The sequence below is a fragment of the Corvus cornix genome, chromosome 18, assembly GCF_000738735.6.
Source record: "Corvus cornix cornix isolate S_Up_H32 chromosome 18, ASM73873v5, whole genome shotgun sequence".
Taxonomy (NCBI): domain Eukaryota; kingdom Metazoa; phylum Chordata; class Aves; order Passeriformes; family Corvidae; genus Corvus; species Corvus cornix.
The window spans coordinates 9,183,993-9,210,544 of NC_046347.1; the positions used below are offsets into that span (position 1 = coordinate 9,183,993).

Below are 26,552 nucleotides of genomic sequence, written 5' to 3' on the forward strand. Positions count from 1 at the left end.
TAAAAAGCTGGGTTTGGAAAAAGTCAGAGAATTAATCTAAAGCATTCTGCTGTAGAGCTCAATAATTGACAAAACCCCAAACAAAAACCACACACTCACAAGCTGAACAAAAAAACCCTCCTCACCAGAGTCTAAAAATACAAAGAGATCATCGCTTCCTTTCCTGCCACCGAGGGCCTTCTACTCCCCAAACACTCCTGTCATTGGCTCAGACTCAGAGAGGAAGTGGTTGCTGCAGCAATGGCAACCCAATGAATGCTCTTTATCTCCTATATTTTTGATTTTTTTATAGCAAGCAGAAAGAGCAGACAGCAAGACCACAAACGTGTTGCATGGCAACACAGCTTGACCTTCTTTATTACTTTTCATAAAAGTAAAGAATTCAGACAAACTTAGAGAATTCTTTGACATATGTCATGAGCCTGTAAATCACTCCTTGGGAAACACAAAAAGGTATAATTAAGGAAAAAGATGGAAGAAAATATTAAAACATGAATGAAACTCACTAAAAATGTCCATCCCCAAACAGGTCTCACAGGTTGGTCAGTAATCTAATTTTAGTCTAACATACTTTTAAATGCATGTGGTTCAGTCAAACATATATACCAGTACATATTTGCATTACTTTTAAGTTAAAACATTGCTTTTATAGTGATTTAGATAGTTTCTACTATTTCTACAGGCTTGTGACAGTGAAACATTTTTATGACAAATTTTTTTATTCTAAAAATTTTATGAACTCTCAGCTTTGTTAACCAGATAATGCTATGCTTTAATGGGAATACTCAGGGATTTCTCCAGCTCAAAGGCTGGGCAAATGCCTTTTGAAGAATTTCCGCAGTAACAAATCAAGTGCTCTTGTGGACAGTTTCTCAGATTTGTTTTAAATCTCTCTCCCTTATTTGAAAACTTTTAGGGTGAGAAGGGAGGGAGGGGATGTCACACTACCTGATACATGTTCCCAAAACAGAGAAACCTCTAACATATTTTACGCAGGGCCTGGGAGCTTGACTAGGAAGATTTTATCTGAGTAGTTCAGGGAACAGCTTTAGTGGGAGCTCATGGCAAACTGTTCCTGCAATATCCACACTGTCACTTTCCAGCCACTTGTTAACCTTTAGAATATTTCATTCCTCTGTCTCTCACATTCATTCACAGAATGAATACATACATGGAATGTTAATGGTTAATTATCCAACCTGGAAACCTAAATTCTCTATTTCTCTTTTTTCTTTTTGCAGTTGTTTTGCCTTGTGCTCTGTATGGACTGCAGGATTCTCCTGAGAAGCAGATAACCATCTGGGCACTCTGACTTCCTCACTGCCATGGCTGACCTGTCTCCAGCACCTCAGACACACAAATTGAAGCTACACGGTAGAGCAGCAGAGCAGGGGTATTCCTCAGCTGCACCTTCCTTGATCTGCAGCATCTGATACACGTACTTCCCAATCTTGGATTAGCAAAGCCACCACAGACAACCAGCCTAAGCAGTGCTTCTTTAATATTTTCTCCTATGCAGGCTGCAGGCAATTAGTTAAACCAAAATAAATTAATGCATCTAATTCTACTCTTTGATTGAAAGGATGGGAATGAGCAATTTGCTGTCTCAACTGGTCACAACTGTCACTAAGAGGCAGCCACCAGTTTGGCTCTGTGGGAAGCTCACAATGTTACTTCTGTTGAAGCCAAATGGTCATCTTGCTGTGAGCACAAATGCTGACAAGTAGGGCAATACGTGGGAAGAGATCTGGCATTTCCAGGGGGATTCATCCACGCACACAAGGTTGATGTACTGAATATATTCTACTATATACTATATGCTTTATACACTGTATACTCTAGTTGACCATACTAAACCTGTCGTGTGCCTATTCTCTTGTCATGACTCTGAGTTAGCTTCACAGCCACCTGATATAATCTGGATCACCAATAACTCACACCAAATAAACAAATAACACACATAAATGAAGTTATCTTAGAAAAGAAAAAGCACCCCAGGTATACAATAAAAAAGAACAGATAATGCAGTGGTCTTAAAAATAATATTTTATGCCAAAAAGGGAGGGAAATGAAAAAATCAAAAGAAACTTTTTATTCCAACTTGTTTCTTTAAATTCAAATTGCAAAATCAATAATTACTACTGAAAAAAAATTAAGATGTTTAAAGTGAGGCCTAAACACAGAAGAGAAGTTAATGTTGTAAACAAAGTTCTTTTAGGGCAAGGAAAGATGGAAGGCTGTATTCAGGGCTGCTGGATGACAAGTGTTTTCGCGTCATTTTCCCATGGCACTTAGTGACATTAAAACTACAGAGTCTGGCAAGCATGACTGATTATTTCTTTATTTTCTCATTCTTCCAATAATTTCTAACACACAAACACATCATGACCATCAACAGAGAATACAAAAGCTTAGCTCTGACAAACATACAGGCCTCCCAAAAGGGCAAACTGTGCGTTTAATTCAATTGGATTTAGTGACAGGTCAGGGCTCTTCTTTCACAACTCAGAGGATTCCCATTCCCCAGCTCTTCCTGAGTTACAGAGAACAAATAAAAGATTTGCATTCTAGCACCTGAATTACAGCACGTGGAAGAGAGAAAATGAAGTGTGAGTTTCAGCCTTGGGTTCATATGGTATTTCCTGTATTACCTGTCGATGCTGCCTTAATGAAAGTCAGAAATTCCTCATGTAGCATTATGCATCACAGTTCCCCCCAAAGGTAGAAATCTAGCAGATCCAACTCTCATGGCAGTCTTCCACCTTCCTCTATTTATTTTTTTATGGGCAAAATAGGGTAGAGAGAACAAGGACCACTATGCAGCATTATGGATCTGATGGCTCTTGGTGGTCTCCTAACAAAAGTTATTGCTTGAGCAGCACCGAGCACAAGACTGGTACAGAACACACTGACTGCAGGTCACCCTGAAAGTCACTTTGTTTTTGGTGCCTGAACTCACAAACTGGAGACCCAAACTTGCTGTAGCTGCCTAAATTTGGGAAGGCTCTTTTTCTTAAAAAAAGACCTTCCATTTTTCCTCTCAGCCCTGATGTGTGCTACAGAGACACAACATGCCCTTCTACAGCCAGAAGGTTTGAATTTGAGGCTGGCTATTTATATAGTTATTCCAGTCCTCGACTGTGCCACAAAGCCCTGACAGCCCCAACTATTCAACAACTGACTTCCCTGACACAAAGACAGCCAGAATGGCTAAAGGTCATTCATATGAATAAATGCCTATGAACGATCAAGTTTCTCTTCTTTTTTTTTTTTTTTTTTTAATCTGTGGACATGAAAGCATAATTCAGTAATTTCATTACAACAGGAAGATCAAATTAGCATTGGTTTTCCACTTACTAATAAAGGCAGTCCTGCAGGGCTGAAATACTAAACTATTCCTTGCCATTCCATTTTCCTTTCCTTTCCTTTCCTTTCCTTTCCTTTCCTTTCCTTTCCTTTCCTTTCCTTTCCTTTCCTTTCCTTTCCTTTCCTTTCCTTTCCTTTCCTTTCCTTTCCTTTCCTTTCCTTTCCTTTCCTTTCCTTTCCTTTCCTTTCCTTTCCTTTCCTTTCCTTTCCTTTCCTTTCCTTTCCTTTCCTTTCCTTTCCTTTCCTTTCCTTTCCTTCTTACCCTACCCTACCCTATCCTACCCTATCTATTGGTGAGATTCATATCTCAACCTTTACAAAATGGATGCTTTTATCTTTGCAGCTGAGGTGCCTGTAAAGTCAGTATGATGTGAAAGGGTTTCTGCATTTTAGTACCTTTGTCACGTGAGTAACTGGCAGACGTCACTGTGGTGTCACTGTTCCATCTTTGTGAGGACACACATTCAGGGCAACAATGAAGCACAATATGCACTTTCTCAAGTCTAGAAATGCAATCCCAAAGGGAAACTTGCAGAGACACGCTTGCCTCTCCACTCATCCGTAGACCAAATGTTTCCTTAAGGCCATTTGACTGACATTTCTTCTTCCAATAACATCAGTAGGAAAAAGTGACATTAAGTGAATTTTCAGTTACCATCAGGTATCATCCTCAAAATAATTTTCTACACGTAACCACAACTTCATTAGAATGTCTAAAATTGCAATTTCCCCTGCAAGAATTCTAAACAATGAATAAAAATCCAATGAAAAAAAATACAGTAAAACATAGAAGAAATTAATCTCAGACAGCCTCTCAGAGAACACCATAAGCCTAAAGATCTGTATGAATAGTTATTAAGTGAGAAGCTCAAAGAAGTGGAACTGCCTTAAATTTTCTTGAAATGAAAGATCAAATGTGGTTTCAAAGGTTATATGAAAAAGATGATGAAAGAAGATGAATTTTAAGAGCTATCAAACAATTAACCTGTGAAACAAGATGAAAATAATGAATAACACAGACACGGACTTCAGTGTGAGCTCAGCGTGGGCTGACTCATTTGGCTGAATGGCTCTGTGCTCCCATGGTGAGATTGTTTCCAACACTCAGCCCAATGTTTGCAGGTAATCCAGGTGGAGATAAGCAACCCAATACTACCCTCAGGACTGTCCTTATTCTCTTAGCTCCCTCTTAGCTTCTGCTAACTATAACTTTAGTTTTATTGCTATTTTTTTTGGAACAAAAGATAAAGGAGCTTATAACTGAAGCCAAATAACCACTCTCATCTCCTGCTGATCTGTATCTGACTTGAAGACAGCCACTGGATTGATGAATCTGGCCTAAAATATCAAAAGCAGCTGGTAGTTTGACTTAATCCTGCTCTGAAAATAATTCCAATGAAGGCACTTTAGTGCATGTGTTGTGTATTTACTAGCTGTCTGTTATTGTTAACAATGATGTTGATACTGCAGCAGGTCATTGCCAGTTAAGTAAAACACAAGTTTATGTTACCATCAACTATTTATTTTAACACTGACATAGGCAGTGTATTGTGTAAATACATAGTGGCATTTTTCTGTTAACAGAATTGTATTTAAAATTCATGCTATCAGTAACAGTAATATGAAAATGAACCACTTACATTGAAGAGATTTGTATCTAAAGTATGAGCAGAGAAAGTAACAGATGACCAGTCATTAACTGGCTAACAACTACCATTACAAGAGATTGTTCTCTTGCTGGTAAAAGTTCCACTGAATTTTAGTTGCATGATGTTTTTCTGTGGCTACTTTAGGCTCAGAAAAATACAGTGAAAATGGCTCAGGAAAGTTTCAGTTGCTGGTAAAAATAATAGCAATTATTAAATAAAAATGATTCATTGTATTGGAAATAAACGTCAGAATTTTTTCCTTTGGAAGGCTCTTATGCCTACAGGGAGCTAGAAAAGGGACTTGAAATTCAACAGACATGTAATCTTTGCATAAATACTTATGCATGAAAATCCCTTGGCTAAATATAAACCTTTAAATTTAAGTCTTTGCAAATAGAGCTCCATATTCCCAAAGAAGCTTTTTAGGGCTTTCCAGAAGAATCATCAAAACACTCTCTTCTTACTGCACACTCTCACAGATCCTACTATATTTAGGATATGTGTTTTTCATGTTCTTTATCACAGATTTTTTTTCTATTGCTTATTCTCTTCTATCATATGGCACTGTGTACATTCTAAATGCTCATTTTTTCTACTGCTTATTCTCTTCTATCATATGGCACTGTGTACATTCTAAATGCTCATTTTATCCATTAGTCTCCATTGTCTCAAGTGCAGCAGCCTGTGCAGTGCATCCCAAGGTTCCAGCAATGATGATAAGAGCCAGCAGCTCACATGAGACCAGATGATCACACATCACATGATGGCCCTGCCCATGGAAGGGGGTGGAACCAGATGACCTTTAAAGGTCCTTTCCAACCCAAACCATTCTATGATTCTATGATAGTCAAGCTCTTTTTTTCACTGAAGTTTGCAAAATCTCCCAAAATAATTACAAACAAAAACTATGCTTAAGGAAATCTTACTCAGCTTGTAAATCCAGGCAGTCAGGAGCTACGGAAAGGGATGCGTGTCTGATTGGATATAAATGTACTTGGGTACCTAAACACTGGCACAATTAAATAATCACATACCACTTTTTCTCCCTATTTGAGGCAGTTGCATTCCAATGGGGATGATTTTACATAGGGCTTCTGCTCCATTTGCTGAAGTGCTGGAAAACATCCTGGGAAGGGAAAACAGTGCCAGCTCAAGGTCATGTGAAGTGAAGACTTCATCAGCGCGTGTCCTCTGGGCATCACCAGCACGAGGGCCCAGTCGTGATGCAGAAGGATGAGGAATTTAAGCAGTGTAGGTAACACAAAGCAAATCACTTAATCCCAAATTCTTCACAAGCAATTGCTATTCCCTTGTTCCTCGTCATCTGGGTACCCCACTCGACACAAGATCTGATTCAGAGAAATGCTAAATAATTACCAGATTGCCAGTGGTAAAGTCAATGAGAACTGTATTTCCAATTCCACCCTGGAAAACCAAGCTCCAAATGTTAAATACTCAAAGAAAAAGTGAATATTTTCAACTATTATGTCTCAATACAGACTTTTGTCACCTGCAAAATTATAGAATTTTTTCATTTACAAAAATGTAATGAAAATAAATTGATTAGTATTTAGTAAACATTCAGACATTTTAGTGATAAGCATCACTCAAAACCATGGTAGACACTGGTTCCAGCTTCAGAGATGGGTAGTATGTTACCCGAGAAAAAGACAAAAAAATTATATCATGAAAACGTGGTGTTCACACCAGCCTCACCCAGCCTTTCCAGGAACCAGTTTATGGAAAATATATTCAAAAGGCAGGCAAACCAAAACTGTATGGGCAACAATAATTTGGCACCTCCTAATTCTAAGTGCCCTTCAACTTTTAAATCACGATTTTTAAATCCGTCTACATTGATACCAAAATTATAATTCCCTGATGTTCTGGAATCTATGCAAAAGGGTACAGGCTACTGACATCTTTGCAGACAGGTAAAAATGAAGTGAGGTGGCTCTGAGCTCAGAGTGGCAGCTTGCAGATGTACTTTTTCCTGCTTGTGCTTTTATTTTGTGGTTAAATAAAAGCATTCCGCTTTCAGTTCTTATCTTTTCAATGTGTTATATTCACGCTACAGGAAACAAATATCAGTATTTTGACCCTGTGGGGTTTTTTTTCTGAAAACAAGACATTAATACAGGGTAGAGCAAGCAACAGCAAAACTTCATTTTTTAAATTGGAGAAGCAGCAAAATTAATTTTGAAAGCTTCTTCATTCACAGCTGAAAGGCTTTGTACAAAACTTCATCCTGGAGTGATATTTTCATATATATAGGGGTTAGTAATGGAAATGCTGACAGGCCCATAATTATGGAAGCGGAGCGGGCACCACTATGAAGTATATCAGATAGGCAACTGCTTAAATTCAGTACAAGGTATCAAAAGATGTTCCTGTCTGTCCTCATTAAAACAGCACTTGAAATTCCTTTTAACTTCCATGACTCAAACCATTAATTTGATGTTCAGAGGGACACATACACCAGGACTAATACTTGCATGAATACACCCCATTCTGTGCTTCAGACCGAACTGGTGGATCATCCTAAATGGTTAAGCTCGTAGAAACTGAAAAAATAAATGGCAAGGATCAGAATATTTTACTTTACAGGTCACAAACTGAAGCCATGTGAAGTAACATAAAAATGACACATTAGTTCCTGTGTTCTATGAGATTTTAAAGCTTGTCTTTATATCCCGATAAGCGATGACATATTTGTGTGCAATTCCACTTTTGGATACTGAGGGGGGAAAAGTGCCATCACCTCTGTTCACTGGATCTTGTTTGACAGCCACCTCATATACTGGCATGAAATTCTTGATGTCTGCACAAATTCCATGCATGCAAAGGAAAGAAGATCAAGCCTGGAAGTCCACAAGGGCAGTTGGGTGAATAACATGCTTATAGCCCGTGTAGATTTTAATTTATGTTGTTACTTCCACCAAAAACATTCACTAACTTCGTAGCATGATCATAATGTGCACAGTATATTTTATTTCTGTAATATATCAATTCTGAAACTTCATCTAACAGTTGTCTGCTGTAACAACGTTCTTTTCTTCAACAGACACAGAAAGAGCAGCAGGAGGTTACCTCTGAATTATTTCCAACCATATACTCTATATCATGACTCCAACAAACTCACTCTCATTTCCTTCTCTGCGTTAAGGTGCATGAAAACTACAGAAGGGGTGAATTTACCTCTCTTGCATCTAGCCAGAAAATCAAATTTTTGGGGCCAAGTTCTTCTGAACAAACCCTTTTACAAGCATAAATAAATAATAAAGAAAAAAAGGTATGTGTTGCATTCTGTACAAATCTAGGTCTACAGCTCTTATCAGGTAAGGGAAATAACAAATGTCACATTCCACAGAAGCTTGCCTCACTGGAAATGGGATTGATGGTGTTTTTGATGACTAGGTAGAGAAAGAAAACATCTCACTGAACAGAAAGTACTTTCCCATGGAAAGCTGGAATAGTACTATTTTGAGTAATGCCCTACTGAAGCACAGGGACACCCTCACTGTGTCACTCACACAAATGTGATTTGCATGTTTTGATGGCTTGTATTTCTGCCTCAGACTACAGCAATGCCTTCTACAAGATGATTCAGAAGATTATTATATTTGCATATTTCCCCCATTCCTCGCAGCAAAACCTTCCAAGAGCCATCAATTCCAGGCCTGCAGCCACTACAGGAGAGCATGAGCAGCAAAACAAAAAGGTCCCAACGTCTACAGATGTCATTCCTAATTGAATGTGGAGCACAGCTGCCAGGATTCCTTCACTTGTAGTCATGGGATGTTTTAATTTTCTGATGAGGAAAACACATTTTCTCCCAAGGTGGACAGGATTTCAGATATCAACAGAGGACAATGTAATTTTGTCATTCCAGAACAAGGGGTCACATGAAGAATTTTGACTATTAATTCACTTGCTGAAGAAGATGAGGCAGCAAAGCAACAAATGCCAGAACAGAAAAATGTACTGGCTTACAAAGCCAGGCTCATCCCTCCTAGATATCTACTGACCAGAAAAACCTTGCTTCATCTTGTGCCATTTTGTCCATATTATATATCATTTAGCAAATCATCAGATTTACAATTTTATTAGAAGTCCCTAGGAAACAGTTTAAATTTTCTAACGTAATTTGGTCCTCTGGTAGCACAGTTAAAGGACATATAAATGTGAATGTCATATGCAAAAATGACTTGTGGGAGAGTAAAACAAAGCACTTTACCTAAAGCCAGCAGAGTTCTACAGAGTGCAGTTCAGGACAGAATTGTCTTGCATGTCACACACAGCTCCTCATTCAATGAATTCTCTCTTAGGTTCATATTTTTGCATTCTTAATGCAAAAGAAGAGAAACTCCCACTGGCTGTGTGGAAGTGGACCTGAGAAGGGCATTAATCTTTCTTACCAGCATATATAGGAATGCTGTAAATTAATTACAAGTGTATCAAATCCTTGACTGCAGATCGTGTACATGGTGTGCTTTTCACTTACTGATTTACAGTCAGTGGGAGGAGGTCAGAGCGAAAATGTAACTACAAATCAAAGTTAAACATGGACATGGAAATTTATCTCTGTTTCCAAGACGGACAGTTCTCTGTGTGTTAGGCATGAACCAGGGCTGTGGTGATGAAACAACAGCACAACAGTGTTTGTTCCTGGCAGTGACAAAGTGAGGAATCACTCCTAGAGCACAGGACCCTGTTAGTTTAGATGCTGTGCATCCTGCAAGAGCTAGGATCTAAAATAAAGCAAATGTTAACTCCTTTCAGAGATAAAACAATCACAGCTCCAAATGGAAAGCAGGGAACATGACATCCTGCCAACCAGCACTTGGCAAAACGACTTCTAATATAATATGCAAATACTGGTGCACTGACAAATATTACTTGCAAAAAATATTAATAAACTGCCTGAAACCCTAACTACTAGCATTATTGCTACCTCTGTGATTCTCTTTAAGAAACAGTCCCCAAATAGTCAATGATGTAAAAGAATAAGAATTAAAAGACCAATCATCAAAAATCCTCTCCTGAAGTTTTGTGCTTACATGCAGTAAAGCAGATAGCCACGGTAAAAAAACCTCAGTTGCTATTCTAAAGATTGCATAATTGCATTTACAATTGATTCAGTATGTTGTGTTGGCATTTAATTATAATTCTATACTTCCACCAAGTACGACAGGACTTGTATTAATTTGCTTTTCATATGCTTCTCATTTGCTACCATCTATTCAATATTGAACAGAAAATTGAGAAAGAGCATATGAGAGTGGTTCCTATTACTCAAGAAAAATTTTTAAAAGTGTGTGAATAGCACAGCTTGGATGCATAAATACAGAGTGAAAGATAAGATAGCTTTAGTGAGGAGAAGTCATATGTTAATCTGTGTCTGAAGTGGTCAACAGGTACACAGCCAGAGCAGACCCACCTGATAGGGGCAATTTAATATCAAAAGCCCATTTTGCCAAGGCCACAGAATCACAGAATATGCTGAGTTGGAACGGACCCATCAGGATCATCAAGTCCAACTCTTTGCCCTGCACAGGACATCCCTAAGAGTCACATCATGTGCCTGAGAGCACATTGCCCCATGTTCTGAAAGAAACAAATCTGCCATAGGAAAAGTCCTTGCATGGACAAATAATCATTTACAAGTTGCAATAAAAAAGTAAAATAAATAGACAAATAATTTTTAACACTGGAGAGAGGGCAACACTGGACAGTTAAGTCCCAGAGGAATTTGTGCTGGGTCTGAAAGTGTTCCACACGTCATTAACGATGGTTGTGGCAACTTAAGAAAACTTGAATCCAGCAAGGATGGAAAGCTACATTTTTGTAATTAGCCTCCTACGAAAAGGATTAAAAAGAGGGAGTGGGAGGCATATTACAGAGAGTACAAAGAGAAAAAGGGAGAGAACACAGAGGATACAGTGACAGTGATCACTTGCAGCCTGCAAGGCTCAGAGAGCAGCTCTTGATTAGATGAAAAGCTCCGTAACTTTATCTCCTTGTGGGAATGAACACCTGGGACACCAGATTAAAATTCTTTAGCCCAAATTCACCACAGGGTCACCTTAGCACTACAGATGGAAGAGTTCAGGGATGAAAACTTAGGCTTCACCATGGTCTTCTACACACAGAGGAACCAAAGAGCCCCCTGTTTCGTGCTGGTTAGACTGTGTCACACAGCTCTGGTACTGCTTCTATCTCCGCAACACAGAGAGATACAGCTGGGCCACACGGCTGAACAGTGTGGAATTACAGAGAAACATCTCAGAAGGTCAGCTGAGAGGAAACCAGACCTCCCCTATCAGCAGTGCAGAATATAGGGAATACAGGACATGAGCCTTCAATCCTGGGCAAGTTATTTCTTGTTCTTATGAAAATGCAAGGCAAATCCCAGTGCCATCCTATCTTAAGGTAATGATTAATTTGTGCAGTTGTCCAGAGTCTGCCTGAAAAGGATCCCATACTCAGGATGTCAGAATGGCTTTATGTCACCCACAGGTCTTTGCATTTTCATGACAGCCATTCCCCGAGCAGCTTCATTAGACAGATACGCTGAAACACTGGCTTCTGTCAAGAAACCTTTCACAGAAGAGTTTGTGTATTTTTTTAATTTATAAAAAATGCTAAAGATTTAACAGAAACAAACCCAGTAACTCTTTATTTCACCAGTATAAATGCAAAATATCAAGAAAGAATCGCTTTGAAGCCTAAGAAACTGTTTTAAACTAGCATCAATACGCAGGTATGCGAAATAGTAAAAAAAGGTCTACTGGTGCTCTACACATTTTAGGCTTTGATAATACAATTTTTCTTTCTCTGTTTTCTAGAATATCATAAGCAGATGCAGTGCACTAATTTGCTACAGAAAGGACACATGGGACCAAATCTTCAGCTGACTTACTGAGGTGAACTTTATGTGTCAACTTACAAAGTTTGCTGTGCCTCCAAAACAGTTTTTGTTTAAATCTGACACATGCAAACAATTTGCACATATAAATCAGTGGGGTGATGAAATGTTGATGGAGTTAAAAATCCTTTTTCTTTGAAACTCTTAACTGGAAGGTGTCCAAAGTCCAAAAGTAAAAGAAAGGTTTGCAAGATAAGACAGGCAAAAACGTACCTCAACAGCTCTGTCATTATTTTTATGTCAGTGGTTGCATTATAAAATATTTAATCAGCAAGTCTATTTCTTTTCCTACATGGTTTCATTATAATTCCAGTTTCCAAAAAAATGGAAAATCCTTTTAAATGTCACCTGATGGAGCAAGTGAATTCTATTGCTATAAACCTTTACTTCTTCAATTCTTTTCTCGGAAAAATGCCTTCTGTATCCTTCCTTGTTCCCTTACTTTTCACTTGTTTTCTTTTAATTGACAAAAGGAGTAAAAATGTTTTAGACCAAGAGTCATGGGTCATTTTCACTGCAGTGTAACCTGGATTTAAGAAGCAAGGTACCAGAGAAATGAACACCCGGTGCAGGAGGGGGGAGTATCAGGAACCACCCATCAACACTAAGATAAAAATTCATGCTACAATTTCACACAGAGAATCGTGACTGTTAAGAATGAATATTCATAGATAACTGCTTAAGAAAAGTGTGGAATAACCTGATATAAACTCAACAAAATGAAGCCTGGCAAAGCAGAGTGGTAAAGCTTTCATAAACTTCAAGACTAAATTCTAGTTTGTGGCTGATGAAGACCTTGCTGAAGCAGCAGCTTGACTCTGGACTCTTGCTCTTGTGCCCACACAGGTCACACTCGCTAGAAGAGTGAATTAGTGATTTCCCAGGTCAATATCTATTTAGATGAGATTTAGGTAGCTCCAGGGCACCGCAGGTTTGCACAAGGACTCTGGGACTTTCAGACTTGCCACCAGCACCAAAACAAAGCAGAGGTCCTACATCTCCAAAAAGACCAGGTGAAAGGACAGCTGAGCAGGGAGAACTCAGAAAGGCCATTAAAAACCCAAGCTTGAGACTGAATTTCCATTAGATCTGTGAATCCATGACATTGTTCTTAATACACATGATACACTAATCTACATTAATCACCTTCAGCAATTTATTTCCTTTGATCAAAAACATCTTGCAAACTCAATTTTTTTCCCTTAACTCACTGTTCTTGTCAAAGGTTTGGATTGGGTTGGCTACAATGCTGAGTTCTCTTCTTCCCTTACCATTAAATATGCATGAATACTTCAAAGCCTCATGCTTTACTGCATACTTACTGTTACATGGAAGTTTGTGAGTGGCCCTAGGGAATGTCCTCAGCTTTCCTGTAACAATAAACTCAATCAAGTGCTACCTATAACATAAGCCTAGAGAACTAAAGTAGCTCACTTAATTTGCAAGTCTAACTTCCAAAATTGTGGAAAAGGCCTGCAAACAAAGGTGTTAAAGTATAACAACCCGTGGAAAGGAATGCAATTGCTGGGAGCTTGTAAAAGGCCTTAAGGACCTCCTTGCAAAGCTTTAAGATGTTCTCTGACTCTTGGTCTTGTATATAAAGCAAGTGACACTGGTTTAAACAACACGAACATCTCCAGCCAATGTAAACCAGCTTAAAACCAAATTATGACAAATCTTACCATCCATGAAACGCTATTTTGTTTGGCTTTACTTTACAAAATGGTAAAATGTGAAAGGAAAATTGAGAAACAACCCTGAACTGAGTTAGAGAAAACTCTGTGTATGCACACATCTCCTGCTCCTGAAAATTCGTTTTATATCCTATAGCTATAGGAAAAATTGGAGGACCCAATTAGCCAAACTTAATGAAGACTGAAGTCTGACAGCTGCTTCTAAAAAAGGTACAAAAATCCTCAGCAGGAGACTGCTGTGCAGAACTCAGGCCACAAGCTCCACTCTGTGCTTCACTGCTCACACAACTGCACCGATTAGGCATCCTTAGTATGGTTCTATTAACATGTATTTTATAAATGCCTTTGATAATAACCACAATATCCTGACTGAAGTATTTGCACCTGGTTACTTAATACTCCTGGGCATATGGCTTTTTGCAGTAAATAGAGAGTGTGAAATTATTTTGAATTATTTAATTTTCACGTCTTAGAATATTCTGGAGAGAAAAATCTACAACACTTTTATTCCCCCAACCTAAATGTTAAGGATAATGTAGGATAGTATCTGCGTCCTTCTGCCTTTTTACTCTGAAGTATGGAAAAAATATATACATGAGAAAACATATATTTATATATTATGTGATTTATGTATGATGTATTATAGATATAATAATTAACTGACTCTACTGGAGTTGACAAAATTTAATCAAAAGCTACTCTTAATGGTCTTGAGAGGGGAATGCTTTGAATAGTTGTAAAAGGCTAGTAGGATGTATCTTGCCCACATGGAAAATCTGGAAAACTTCAGTGGAAAACTGAAGGAAATAAAGAGTTGAGATGAGGTAAAGGGCTGATACGTGGAAATCACAAGCAAACAGCAATCGCTGCTCCTCAAATGCTGGTCAGGAATCAGAGCTTTACCCCAACTTCAGTTCCCAGAGGAAGGATGAGACACAGACCTCGCCCTACACATCAGAGCAGCTCTCCTGCATGAGAACATTTGCTTCTGAAGTGGAGGACGGTCATTGATGGCCACTGACATTCCTTGGCCTGTCACAAGACAAATCACTCGTTGTTTACTCCAGTCCTGGCCACTGAAGACAAACTGGCATGTCTGAAAATGTCTTGGCAAAGAGGCAGGGGTAGAGGTATCTACATTTAACTTGTAATATGCTTGCAGCATGGTTAAATAAAAACATAACCACCTGTTACCCTTAATTCAGTGGGAGTATCTATTTTCAATTATAGCATTTACTATCCACCCTCAAGTATGGCAAGGAACACCATGGCAACATAAACACAGTCGTGGCTGCTTGAGAAAGTTAAATTATAAATAGTAATGTATAGCCCATGAGGTCGTGGAAATAAACTAACTAATCCATAGGCATTTGTTACTATGACATAACATTTCCACTCAAATGCTGTTTGCCTCATCTCAAACTCCCTCAGAACAGATTTAGAAGTTCGGCATCACTTGACTCCAAGTGAGTTCAAGTTCAGACATGAAAAAAAGCAGAGATAGGGGAGAAAATAAGCTATAGTAGAAGAGTGGAGAACAAATTAACAACAACAACAACAAAAATCCCCATTTAGGCTTTATTCTGTTTCCACTAAAGTTAATAGGGAAAAAAAATCCCAATATATCCCAAACGTGTAACAAAGTCCCCTTAATATAGACAAACATGTTTTTATACCGAATCATCCCTGAGGAGAAAAAAAGAAAAAAGAAAAAAAGAAAACCCGAAAAAACTGGCCTGAGTAGCAAACAGTTTAGAAATGTGAATAAACTTAGCAACCCTCTAAGACATTGGAGAGATACTGGAACTTGGTGCTCTCTTTAGCTTCATTCTGGGAGAAAGATCCATGGTAACTGCAGGAATATAGGGATTCAAGCCCGAGCCGAGTATTCAGGAGGGAGCTGAATTATCAATTGTTCAAGTCTGCTCTGCAGTTCCTTATTCCCTGCAAAGCCCAGGCCAAGCAAGAGCAGCAGCTTTTTGCCAGCTGGCCACATGCCTGCCGGGGTTGGAGAGGCTTCCTTACTTCAGTGACCAAGGGCTCAAAAACGGGAGACAGGAAAGGAAATCAAAGGCTCTATAAAACTAGGACCGAAAATTGGGAGCAAAGAGGTAACAGAGAAGTCTGTGGTGTCAGGACAGCAAGAATTTCATTTGATGTAGGCTCACAGACATTACAGAGGTTTGATACAAATCTGGTGCCTTAATCTAAACATGTGAAAATGTCATTTAGGTTAGGCAAGAATAATAAAGATTTAGAGACATCAGCTTTGTCTCTTTCTTGTTGAGAACAACAGATCTGAGAAATTTACATTTTCTTTTCTTTTACAGCCATTGGTTAAAGTCCACTTTTGATCAGACTGACAAAAATCTGTAATGGATCTCCTGAGATCAGTGGAATTATTTCAGATTTGCACCATGCAACTAAAATGGAATTTAAATTCTCAACATTTCTGTTCTAAAAATATGTTGTGTTTTATCACACATATTTGGTGAAATCTTGGCCTCTCTGACATCAGTGACAGCAATGGTACTCATTGGTATTATTATGGACTAATTTCCACAGAGTGATTTTCCATTCATGCAGAGTGAAGCAAAACAAAAACTGCCCCACTGACGGAAGATTTAAATCAATTTTATATCAAGTCTATGGGATAAAAGAAGCAGGCAGGTTATGTAAGATTGTAATCGTAAGTATATTTCATGCGCTTAATTTGATTTATTGCAAGTCATTGTACAATTAATTTATTAAATGAAAATATGAGTTAGAGGTCTGCTAATTTGCACTTTCAAAGAAAACCTGACAAAATCAGAGAAGTAGCTGGATAAATTCGTCAAACATCTTTCAGAAGATAAGATTATACATACTAAGACCAAGGTTTCAATGGGCCTAACAAGTGAGACTATTTAAAATTGTCTCAGTATGACCAGGAGAGATTCAAGCTTGGCATGGATAAGAACTTCAATAGAATTATCATTGTCTTTACCTTTCTGATAAATACAATTTTTTGGTTCATGGTAGACTTCTGTATTTTGGGAGACTTTCAAGTAAGATGGTGACACTAGCACAAACACTTATTTCAATAACTTTCATATAAAATGAGAGCAAAAACCTGAAAATATATTAAAAAATTAATTGTGTTTGTCATCAGTGGCTGATTGTTAATCAAGCAATTGAGCAGCTGTGTGTGTCACACCGGAGTGTCATTATCACACAATTATTTTGTCATGCATTGTAGTAATACTTTTACAGAAAAAACCCTGAACACAGTCATTAATTGGTCAACACATTAAACCTAAGATGACATTTAGTGTGATGAAATGGAAAATAAGGCATTCTCAGCATGCTCACAGAAAACAATTCCCACAGAGCCTAAGTATTCCTAAATCACTTGGGCAAGACTAATCTTAGAACAGACACGTAAAAACTCCCAAATAAAGACCATGATTTTTCTGGAGAGCATACGAACAAGTCTTTTCCTAAATCCACAAACATTCATGCATGTGACTCACATGACTCCTGGTGCTTTAAATTAAGTGTGTCTCCAAGTTATGGATGTGCTGGAGCTTGGAGGGTGCACTGCAAAACCAGCTTTGGAACTGCAAAAGTACAAAACTAATAGAACCCAAAACTGCTTCAGCATTTTCTAACCACAAACAAAAATCCAAAAGATGGAAGATTTTTTTTCCCAAGAAGAGTCATTAAAATGTCATTCCTACAATTTAGCACCCTGCATTGTACTTTAGAAAATTAAAAATAGCATTTTGATACATATCCAAGGATTCAAAATTGGCTGATCACTTATAACCAAAATTGGAAAGAAATGATGAACTTAGAAGGAGATAAACAAGACTAAGCCTAGACTAAAAGCATTATATAGAAACACAGGTGAAGTTCAAGTCTGGTTTCTCCCACCTACAGACTATAAATCCATCTGTTAACCCAGCTTGATATCTAAATTAGCTTTTCTTCACTTCTTTTTAAACACAGTCAAAAATCCTGGGGACCACCTTTCTCCTTGCTTTTTAGATGCCTGCAGACATTGGCAATTACACTTAAATATGTGCACAATATGCCTACATAGAGTTCTTCAGGCTGCACTGGAGGGCTTTCAGAGCAAATTTGCATGAAATGTCACTATTTGCTTTATTTTGTTATAAAGTCTCACAAAATCTACTGCTGCTGCTGATAAATGCTCTATGAACCACGGAAGATAAAACAGAATATAAGGAAAATTATAACTATTGGGGGAAAAAAAGATTCCAAGTAAGTTTTCCATGAATAAGGATACAAAGGATTATTCCTTACCCACAACGACTGAGAATATTTCAAGGGTTTGCATGTGTGTATTATCCATCCCCATCCTCAGAGTATGTAATGATTGCTTGTGTGTTACGTTGGACGGCCAAGATGGAAAGCCTGCATGGATTTAACATCCACAACTGACTCGCTTCTATAAGAACAGCCTGGGGAACACGTTTGTCAGCTCACTAGTCACACAGAAGAATTTAGTGAATGAATCATTGTTATAAGCTATGGGTTTTCCATTATCTAACTAGGCAGCCTTTTGTACCCAAGAACATGATCTCTAACAGATTTTAACAATGCAAATGCCTATCAGACTCAAGTGAATACTCATGAAGGAAAATATAATTTATAACCTTTCCTAGTTATTACAGAAATCTTTGTCTTCCTCTCATCTAAAGGGCTTTATAGACTTAAAAGCTATAAATCACCTAACTTTTTTATAACATATGCAGTCAAGCACATGAAAACTGGTATCATTATATTATTTCTTACCTTAAAAGTATGAAGAATGAAGAAATTAAACAGACTGGACTACGGTAAAATGTATTTGACATATCAGAGCTATCAAACTTCAAGATGCCAATATAGACATCTACATTCATTATTAGGTACATCAACGGAAGTTGTCAGAATTTCAAAAATGCTGATCATTCAACATTAACATCAACTCTTACAAGAACTTCATGTTCTCAGCAAGACAAAGTTCATCCCCAAAATAAAAAAAACCAGAAAGCTCTGTTTTAAAAGCCAGTATTGACATTCTGTGTTTTTCTCTCCCTGTTCTTTTGTTTCCAAACCTACATTATGTTCAAACACAAACACAGCTCATGGAGTTCTTGATAGCATCAAGGCTCTGTAAAGTGCTTTAGCTAGAAAATATCCTAAACCACCAACAGGCTGCATTTTCTTTTATGGGAAATGGAAAACTGGGCCCATATTTTGCTTAACAAAGCCCTCAAATCAAATGTGTGGCATTATTTGCTATATGTATATATACATCTATATATATATACATACACACACACACACCTTGGAGAAAATAAGTGTTGACATGGAAAGACAGAACAAGAGAGATAAAGAGAGATGTATGTTAGAGTCTGGTGTTCCTTGGGTAATATCTAATCCTTTCCACTGAAAGATTTCTTTAATGATTTACACTGAAGTCTGCAGAACAAAGATTGTCTTGTTTCTTTCACAGAGTTACACTGAAATGTGCAAACAGGAGAAAGGGAGAAAATTGCATATTTTTGGATTTCTATTTGCAGTGGAGATCAGTGAAGATTTGACATCTGCTCTGCACTGCCATACTTTTACAGCTGACCACAACTAATATAAGAAGGCCAAACTAAAGCAAGGTGTTTATTTTTTCCCATGCTAAAAACCAGCTCTCACTTTCCTCTGTTCCTTTTTGCCAACTCGATTGTGCAGCAAAAGAAAATTCAATAGGTACTCTTCCTTGGTACTAATAGCTAACTTCTGTTGATTTCTCTCATGAGTTTTATCTGTTACAATGATTCTTCCCAGGCCATAAGATTTAAGGTGATTTTAAGGTCACACTGCATGTAGCAAAAGCCTTGTGAGGAAAGTACATATGACCACCCACCAAAGACCACATCCAATCCCTTTGCTGACAAGAGACTTACACAAGGAATTATTTTGAAGGGTAAAGATACTCAGAATAGTGTAAAGAGGCTTTCTAGCTCAATAATTACCTCTGAAGCCTTCTCAGACAAACATGTCAGTGCCTCCACTGTATTAACTGCAAAAGGCAGGTGAGGCTGGTGATGTTCTTAGAAGGCATCTCCTGACAGAATGATTAACCACAGCAAAAGGCTCTTTATGTTTCAGAGCAATTCACTATCTTGTAAAGGAACTGGTGTAAGATGCGTTAGAGCTGTTGATAGCTCAAATTAAAATTGCACAATAAGCCTCTGTTTTTGCTGGACAACCTCAGCTCAAAAATGCCAGATAAACGTTTTCTGCAGAGGTCATGGACATGACAGGGTCCAACTATGATTTCATTTACAAGTAATTAAAATAAATTAATTTTGATAAGATGACTTCACCTTAAGTTTGTTTATAGTCCTCTTGCTTATGACCAACATACTGCTTTTACAAGTGTTCCATACATTTATATATTCCTGAAAATATGTTCTGTGGCTACAGTTGAGAAATGAAGGAAATGCCCATAGCTGACCATTATTTAATCTAGCTGTATTAAATGCAGGATGAGTAGATGTAGTTTGCCCTGCAGCAGATCACTGTACTTTAGAAAAAAATTATTTTACACTTTATACCCTACTAAAGGCTTTGCTGTGCTACATACATATAGTTATGTACAAATATTGTAACACCTGCTGACTCTCAGGCCGTAACAGTATGTTCTCAAATGCTTTCAATGAGCTTTAAATCTGTCTGAATAAAACATGTTATAACATGTACTCTTTGTACACAAAACGGGAGACTACGAAATTTTTTAAAGAAGAAGTGTACACAAGATTCAGAGAATCTAAATAGTGTTTACACAGATATTGTTGAAATAATTTTATGGAAATAATCCACACTGGGAGAATTCATAATGTTTGAAACAAGAACTAAACAGTGGATATTTTTATAAAGGAGCAAGGGTAACACCTCTAAAATCAGAATTTATTAATGCTGAAAGGACTTTTTGTTGAAAAACCATGATCTACATTTACGGACATTTTGCAGGTCTCTGCTTGTTTGTATTCATGATAATACAGCTGTTCCTCCACACCTCATGCAGGCAGAGCTCCCCACAGATCCAACCTGGCTTTTATTTAAAACACAGAGTGGGAATAATTCCACCAGCCTCAGCAGAGATAATCTTGGTTGAAATAAAGAACAAAGGAAAGAAAAACCTGTTAGGGCTTTAGGTACTGGCCATGCACGTACAGTTCAGAACTAATAGAAACCTTAACGGTCATCCCTACTTTCAAGGAAAAAACCCTATGACTCCCATTGTTTATTTGATGTTCAGCTTTCAAATTTACACAACCCAGCTTCACATCGCTCATAGCATTTTACAGCAGTAACAACTCCATTTTCAACAGGATCCAGCAAAAATGTCTTTCCATCTATTTCCCTAAAGAATAATCACTTTGCACACAAATCAGGAATCTCACTATACTTTGCCTTTTCTAGAAGAGTTCAGTACCACGTTAACCTATCACATTTGGTTTCCATTTTCAGATAAAGGTATCTCAAAAGCACAAAACCATGTAATCCCTCCTGTGAAAAATTGTGGAATTCTGATTTGCAATGAGTTCTAAGCCTGAGAATTTTTTAGCATCTCTGCTCTTTTCAATTGTTTGGTGTTCTTGTCACTTGCTTAGGAATGTATTTTTTTAACTGATGATATTTAAAACCCACAATGCAGTCCCTTATAATATTCTCCCATACGATGTAACAAGCTATTTGTAAGAATGAACTAACACATGAAAATGCCAGGGGAAAAATAACCAAGCAGCAGGCTCATTTATTAATTGCAGCTGGAATGAAGAGTGGTAACATCCTATGGAACTACTGGAAGAGATTTTATTTGCTTTATATACTAATGCAAAGAACTGGCCTTTTCTAATTTATAAGGACTTGGTGTTAACAGAAAGATTGAATTTGCCAGAAGTACCACAAATGAGGTAAAGAATGACTTCCCATTGGCAATCATATTGGTTTTGTCAACCATCAGTTCCATCCTGACCTTATTTGCAAAGTTCTTACAGCAGTTATTATTTTGCTTAGCAGTGCTTCCTTTCTCAAATTATTTTAAATCTGATCAGGCAGCTTGTGACTATGCACATGTAACAGACCTAAACAGCTGTCAAAAATTCCATTTACTGAGGAAGCCTCAGCCTTCAATGAGAACTGTAGTGTGGTGCCACTGCATCTCAGCAAGAACTCTTGGAACAGCCCATCTTTCCTGGTGCTTACGGACAAGGAACAAATACACATCTCCAACGCCTGTATCCTGGCTCAAAATACAACCACAACAGCTCAGTCTATAGCAAACAGCATTTCTTAGGAAATGTTTTCTTTGCAAGAAAGCATTTGGCCTTCAAGCAGACAGGTAGATAAACAAACCTCCTATAAATATTTGGGTATCTTATCTAATAAGGGCATCAAGGAAAGAATGTCTCAGGAACAGGATCTGCAGTAGCTAATGAAGGAATTTCCTATCCACAACAATGCCAGAAACTCTTTAAACCTGGAGACAGTGCTGCTGTTACACTGACATCTATCAGTTTTTTACTCTTCTCCAGAGATGAATTTAGGTCATAATAGTCAGCCAGAGCAGCACTAACTCCTACACTGCTGCGTGCACAGGTATTTTACATTCAAGGTCACGACTTCCAGTTACTTGCCTGGACATTACACAACACTTTACTGCACATTTTTTCACATTACACACAAAATCTGACTACAGAAGATTGGATACAGATGCTTGGCTGACAGAGCTAACACTTCATTTTGCTGCCTGTGCCAGATTATTTTTATCATTACAGGAATGATATGGAAATGACTCTGGTGCTGGTGCCACCACCACCACCACAAATTAAGAACATAGTTCTTTCTCATTCATGTTGTGAGACTTCTATGGATGGCAGTGCTAAAAAAAGAAAACTGCTCAAGGAAGTGCTTTTGGATATATGTATGAAGTGCACAGGCTGAAAGGCAGAACGTCCGAACAATAGAAAAAACAGGGTTTATTAAGTCTACATAAGAAAAACAGCACAAAAATGGAATCCATGCTGTTGCATAAGAACTGCATTTTTCCCACACCTCTTGAGACAGGACCTCAAAAATCCTTGGGTGCTTAATTGCCAGTGGTATCCATGAGAGTCACATACCCGAGTACCAGTGCACATCATAGCCCAGCTTCCCAGACCTGCGGGAAATTGCAGGTCCTTTGGAAACTGCCTTTCCCTCAAAGCCCACTGAACTTCAGAGTGACTCTGCACCCTGCAGAAGGCAGTTTGGACCTCTTAGAACCAAAATGCTCTTGGCTTTTGAAGGGTGAGCATTGCCTCATGATGTTCTCCTGACAACTGCACAATGTAGCACCTTGTTCTACACAGATGGCAAAAAATATCACACAGTGTTGGTAGTTAATGTGCAACTGAGGGTAAAAATAAGATAACACCACCTTCCTAAGACTGTAAGAAATGTCACAAAGATGAACCACTACGAGAAATACAGTGTGGGACTTCTTTAGTATGCAAATACCGTAAGAAAAAAAAGGTATTTGCTGATTTCACAATTTTGTCCTAATTCATTTTATAATAATTAAATTAATGCTAAACATCAGACATGTTCTAGGTTCCTCATTAAGGCATCTCAGCTTCAGTGCTTGGATTAAATAATGGATGATTCAACATGAGAGAAACTACAAAATCTAGTATCTTTACTAATTCTGTTAACATTCTAGAGAACAAGTAACATCCAGCATTGCCTTCTGCCTCATCATGAATCAACCATTCCTGTTTTGGAAGATTTTTGAACTTTTCTGCATCTGGAAATCTTGTTTAACAATAATTTTTCAAAATAAATTAGATCTGCTCCCTTCTGATGATGTAATGAACTGTTATTAACTAAGTGTGGTAGTCTAAGGGCATCAGGAACTGGCTTGGATAAAATGTTGTCTACATTAGGGTAATGCAATAAACAAAGAAAATTATATATTAAAAGAATAATGCCATCCAATATCACAACATACAGTATAACTTGGATGGAAACATACTAGAATTAAACCTATGCCTATTTAACTTTATGTATGTGGTGGTTTTGGCTCCTGCTCCCAGCAGAAGGAATTTCCTGAGCAGCCTGAAGTAAATATTTGGCAGTTCCAATTCCGAGTTTTAGAGAACTGTTAATTTGCCAAATCTGAAAATATGGACAAAAAGACCATTGAGACGACTACTCTGTCATACCCGCGAGGACTTCTCCACACATATTGCAAAAAATAAAACTGTGCGGCAAAACGCTCGCCTGGATGGACCCAAAGAACAAATGTGTACATTAATTATCGGATTAACGAGCGAATTGGGGCGCTGCGCCCGGGACCCTCCGGCGGGGCCGTGGCGGGGCGCCCCCTGGCGGCCCCGCCGCCGCTCGCGGGACCAGCGGAACTTTGCGCGCAGCTCGGCGCAAAACGCGCGCTCAGAGTCGGCTCGTTCCCTCCGCGACGCCAAATCCGCAGCAGAAATGGCCAAATAAGAAAACACCGAGCTTTTCTGTACTTGCCGGACACTAAACCATAAAGCACCATCTCCTTTCCAAATGCCATCAGGCCTTTGGCCACCTAATTGCACCCACAAACACTTCATGAGCACCAATAACTCCAGAGCACGTGTACTCCATGCAGGTATTACTGTCTTAATTAAAACAGTGAGCAGGTGGGATGTTGCAGATAAATAAAAACATAATGTTCCTAACACAGAGTTCAGAACACCGACAAAGAGCTGTTTGACTTTCAATCACTTCTTTAAATGACAACAAAGTTTTACTAATAAATGATCACCTCTCTTACCTACCTGTGTTGGAGTTTCAGGCCACGTTCATCTGCGAGGTTATTTTAGGCAAAGGTGAAATATATTTAGAATCTGGGTTTTGGACAAACGCCTTATCAGACAGAAATTCCAGCACAAAGCATTCCCTTGCAAACATGCATGAAATTCCTCTGAAAGTTTGGTTGGAAAAATCTTTATAATCAATATTTTGACGACACAATGCTTTTGATACACTTAAGTTACCTTCATTCCTTCAGGATTCTTATATTTTCCCAATAAAAACATTCCTCTCTAACCAATCATCTCCGACTAAGTTCCTTACACGAAGAAAAAATATTCACCAAAATAAATATAACCTCAATTCGCCTTGCAAGAGAAAAGCCTCGGTAATGAACAGCCTCTCCGGTACGAGCGCGGATCTTACCTCTTCAACTGTCAGAGGCATACAGATCCGGTACTCCTTCATGAGCATATTCCTGCGGCTCAGTGCGGACCGGCGAACTGGGAGAAAAGTGGTAATTTCTACGCAGAGATCACGACGGAAACCAAACACAGGGGAAAATAATCAAGCCTCTTTCTCTGTGCGCGCTTGACAATGTGTCCACAAGACAGTAATGCAACCATCCAGGAAGGCTGACCCTGCAAGAAGAGAAACCACCACAACCGCTTCTTTCTCCCAGTTCTTCCTCCTTCACACTGCGATCATGGGAGTCTCACAGACGCTCGCACCGAGATACGCTACAAAGTCTCAAACCGCCCCCCCCGCTCTCGCCCCAGCCGAAGACATCCGTCGGAAGTGCATGGAAACGCCGGGCTCTCTCGCGGCTGTGTCAAGACATGCCTGGGGCGGTGAAAAGAACAAACGAGCCGAAAATGTGGCTTTCGCCCCCGCCGGCAGCACGTCGGGCGGCAGGAGAGATGCGATGCTGATTCCCAAGACAAAGGCTTTTTATAACGTTGCCTTCCCCGACTGCCAAACGCGGCTCCCACCTCCCCGCCGCAACGCGGTTGCGGCCGCCGCGGCTCCCGCTGGGCTCGAGGCGGGAACGGGGGGGCAGCGCGGCGCTCGGGCGGGCGGCCGCGGGTTCCCCGGCGCAGCCGCGGGTGCTCACGGGCGGGCGCGGAGCGGCTGCAGCGGCGGCGGCCCCGGCGGGGCTCGGCTGACATCAGCGGGGCGGCAGGAAGGAGGGAGGGGGCCGGCGGGGGGGCAGCGGCCGCCACCGCTCGGGCGGGCTCAGCGGGGCCGGGCCGCGGGGCTCCGGGCAGCGCCCGCCGGCGCCTCCCGGCAAGGGGACACCGGCAGCGCTGAGCCCCAAGGATTCGCGATTTCAGTTAATTCTGCCATGAAGACTTCTCGGGTTTTGAAGTTTATTGCCCTACGTGTGACAAGGCACCTTGCAGAGCATTTACACCCCGGTGCAGGAGAAGCGAGCCGGTGAGCCTGGGGCTCGCACCCACCTCCCGGTACAAAAGGAAAGGAAAAGACAACGTGCGCTCGGTGCGGACATACACAGGATGTGGAGGCCTCACCCATTTCCCTTCTGGTCAGCCCTCACCTATCAGCCATCACATTTTTCAGCACAAATAAACCGCTTTTTTCATATCGTTTTTTTACTTTCAAATGGCACGCAGAAAGTTCAGTGAGAAAACGCCTCCTTCCTAGTTGAACTATAAAGCCAGAACCGTTTTAGGAGGTCTCCCCCCCTCCTTTAGTGAGCAATTTGTTAGCGAAATCGATTTTTAATATGCTTGGGGTTGCGTTTTTCAGAGAAATTTCCCCATCATTAAGTTACAACTTGAAATGCACAGGAACCCAATTCTGCAACTACTTGGGAACCCTCAGCATTTCATGCTTAAAATGCTCATCCTGCTGTTTCTCCTGTGCTCCCAGTGGCTATAAAACATTCACTGGATTGCAGAGAAGCTCTGTAAGAGCACAAACAAGGCACTGCAAAGATACTGGTAAAATATACATCTGCACTTACATACCCCTTATTTGCAAAAAAATAAAAGCGATGAAATACCGTATTTGGGACAGTTAAAGAGGAATTTAGGTCTACAATAAAATGTGTGTTTCATA

At 39.3% G+C, this 26,552-nt stretch overlaps 1 protein-coding gene across 4 annotated transcripts in view; it reads right to left on the minus strand.

The window, feature by feature from the left end:
* PITPNC1 (phosphatidylinositol transfer protein cytoplasmic 1) overlaps positions 1-25,529 on the minus strand; it is an 80,719-nt gene extending 55,190 nt beyond the window's left edge. The window contains exon 1 of one of the 4 annotated variants that reach the window (XM_019292303.3): positions 24,897-25,528. In XM_019292303.3, the coding sequence (XP_019147848.1) occupies positions 24,897-24,944 (48 nt within the window). In that variant the 5' untranslated portion in view covers positions 24,945-25,528. Of the gene's footprint in view, positions 1-24,896 lie in introns of all 4 variants that reach the window. The other 3 variants (XM_010410090.3, XM_010410094.4, XM_010410092.4) reach the window with 3 other exon arrangements.
* Positions 25,530-26,552: the final 1,023 nt, after the last annotated feature.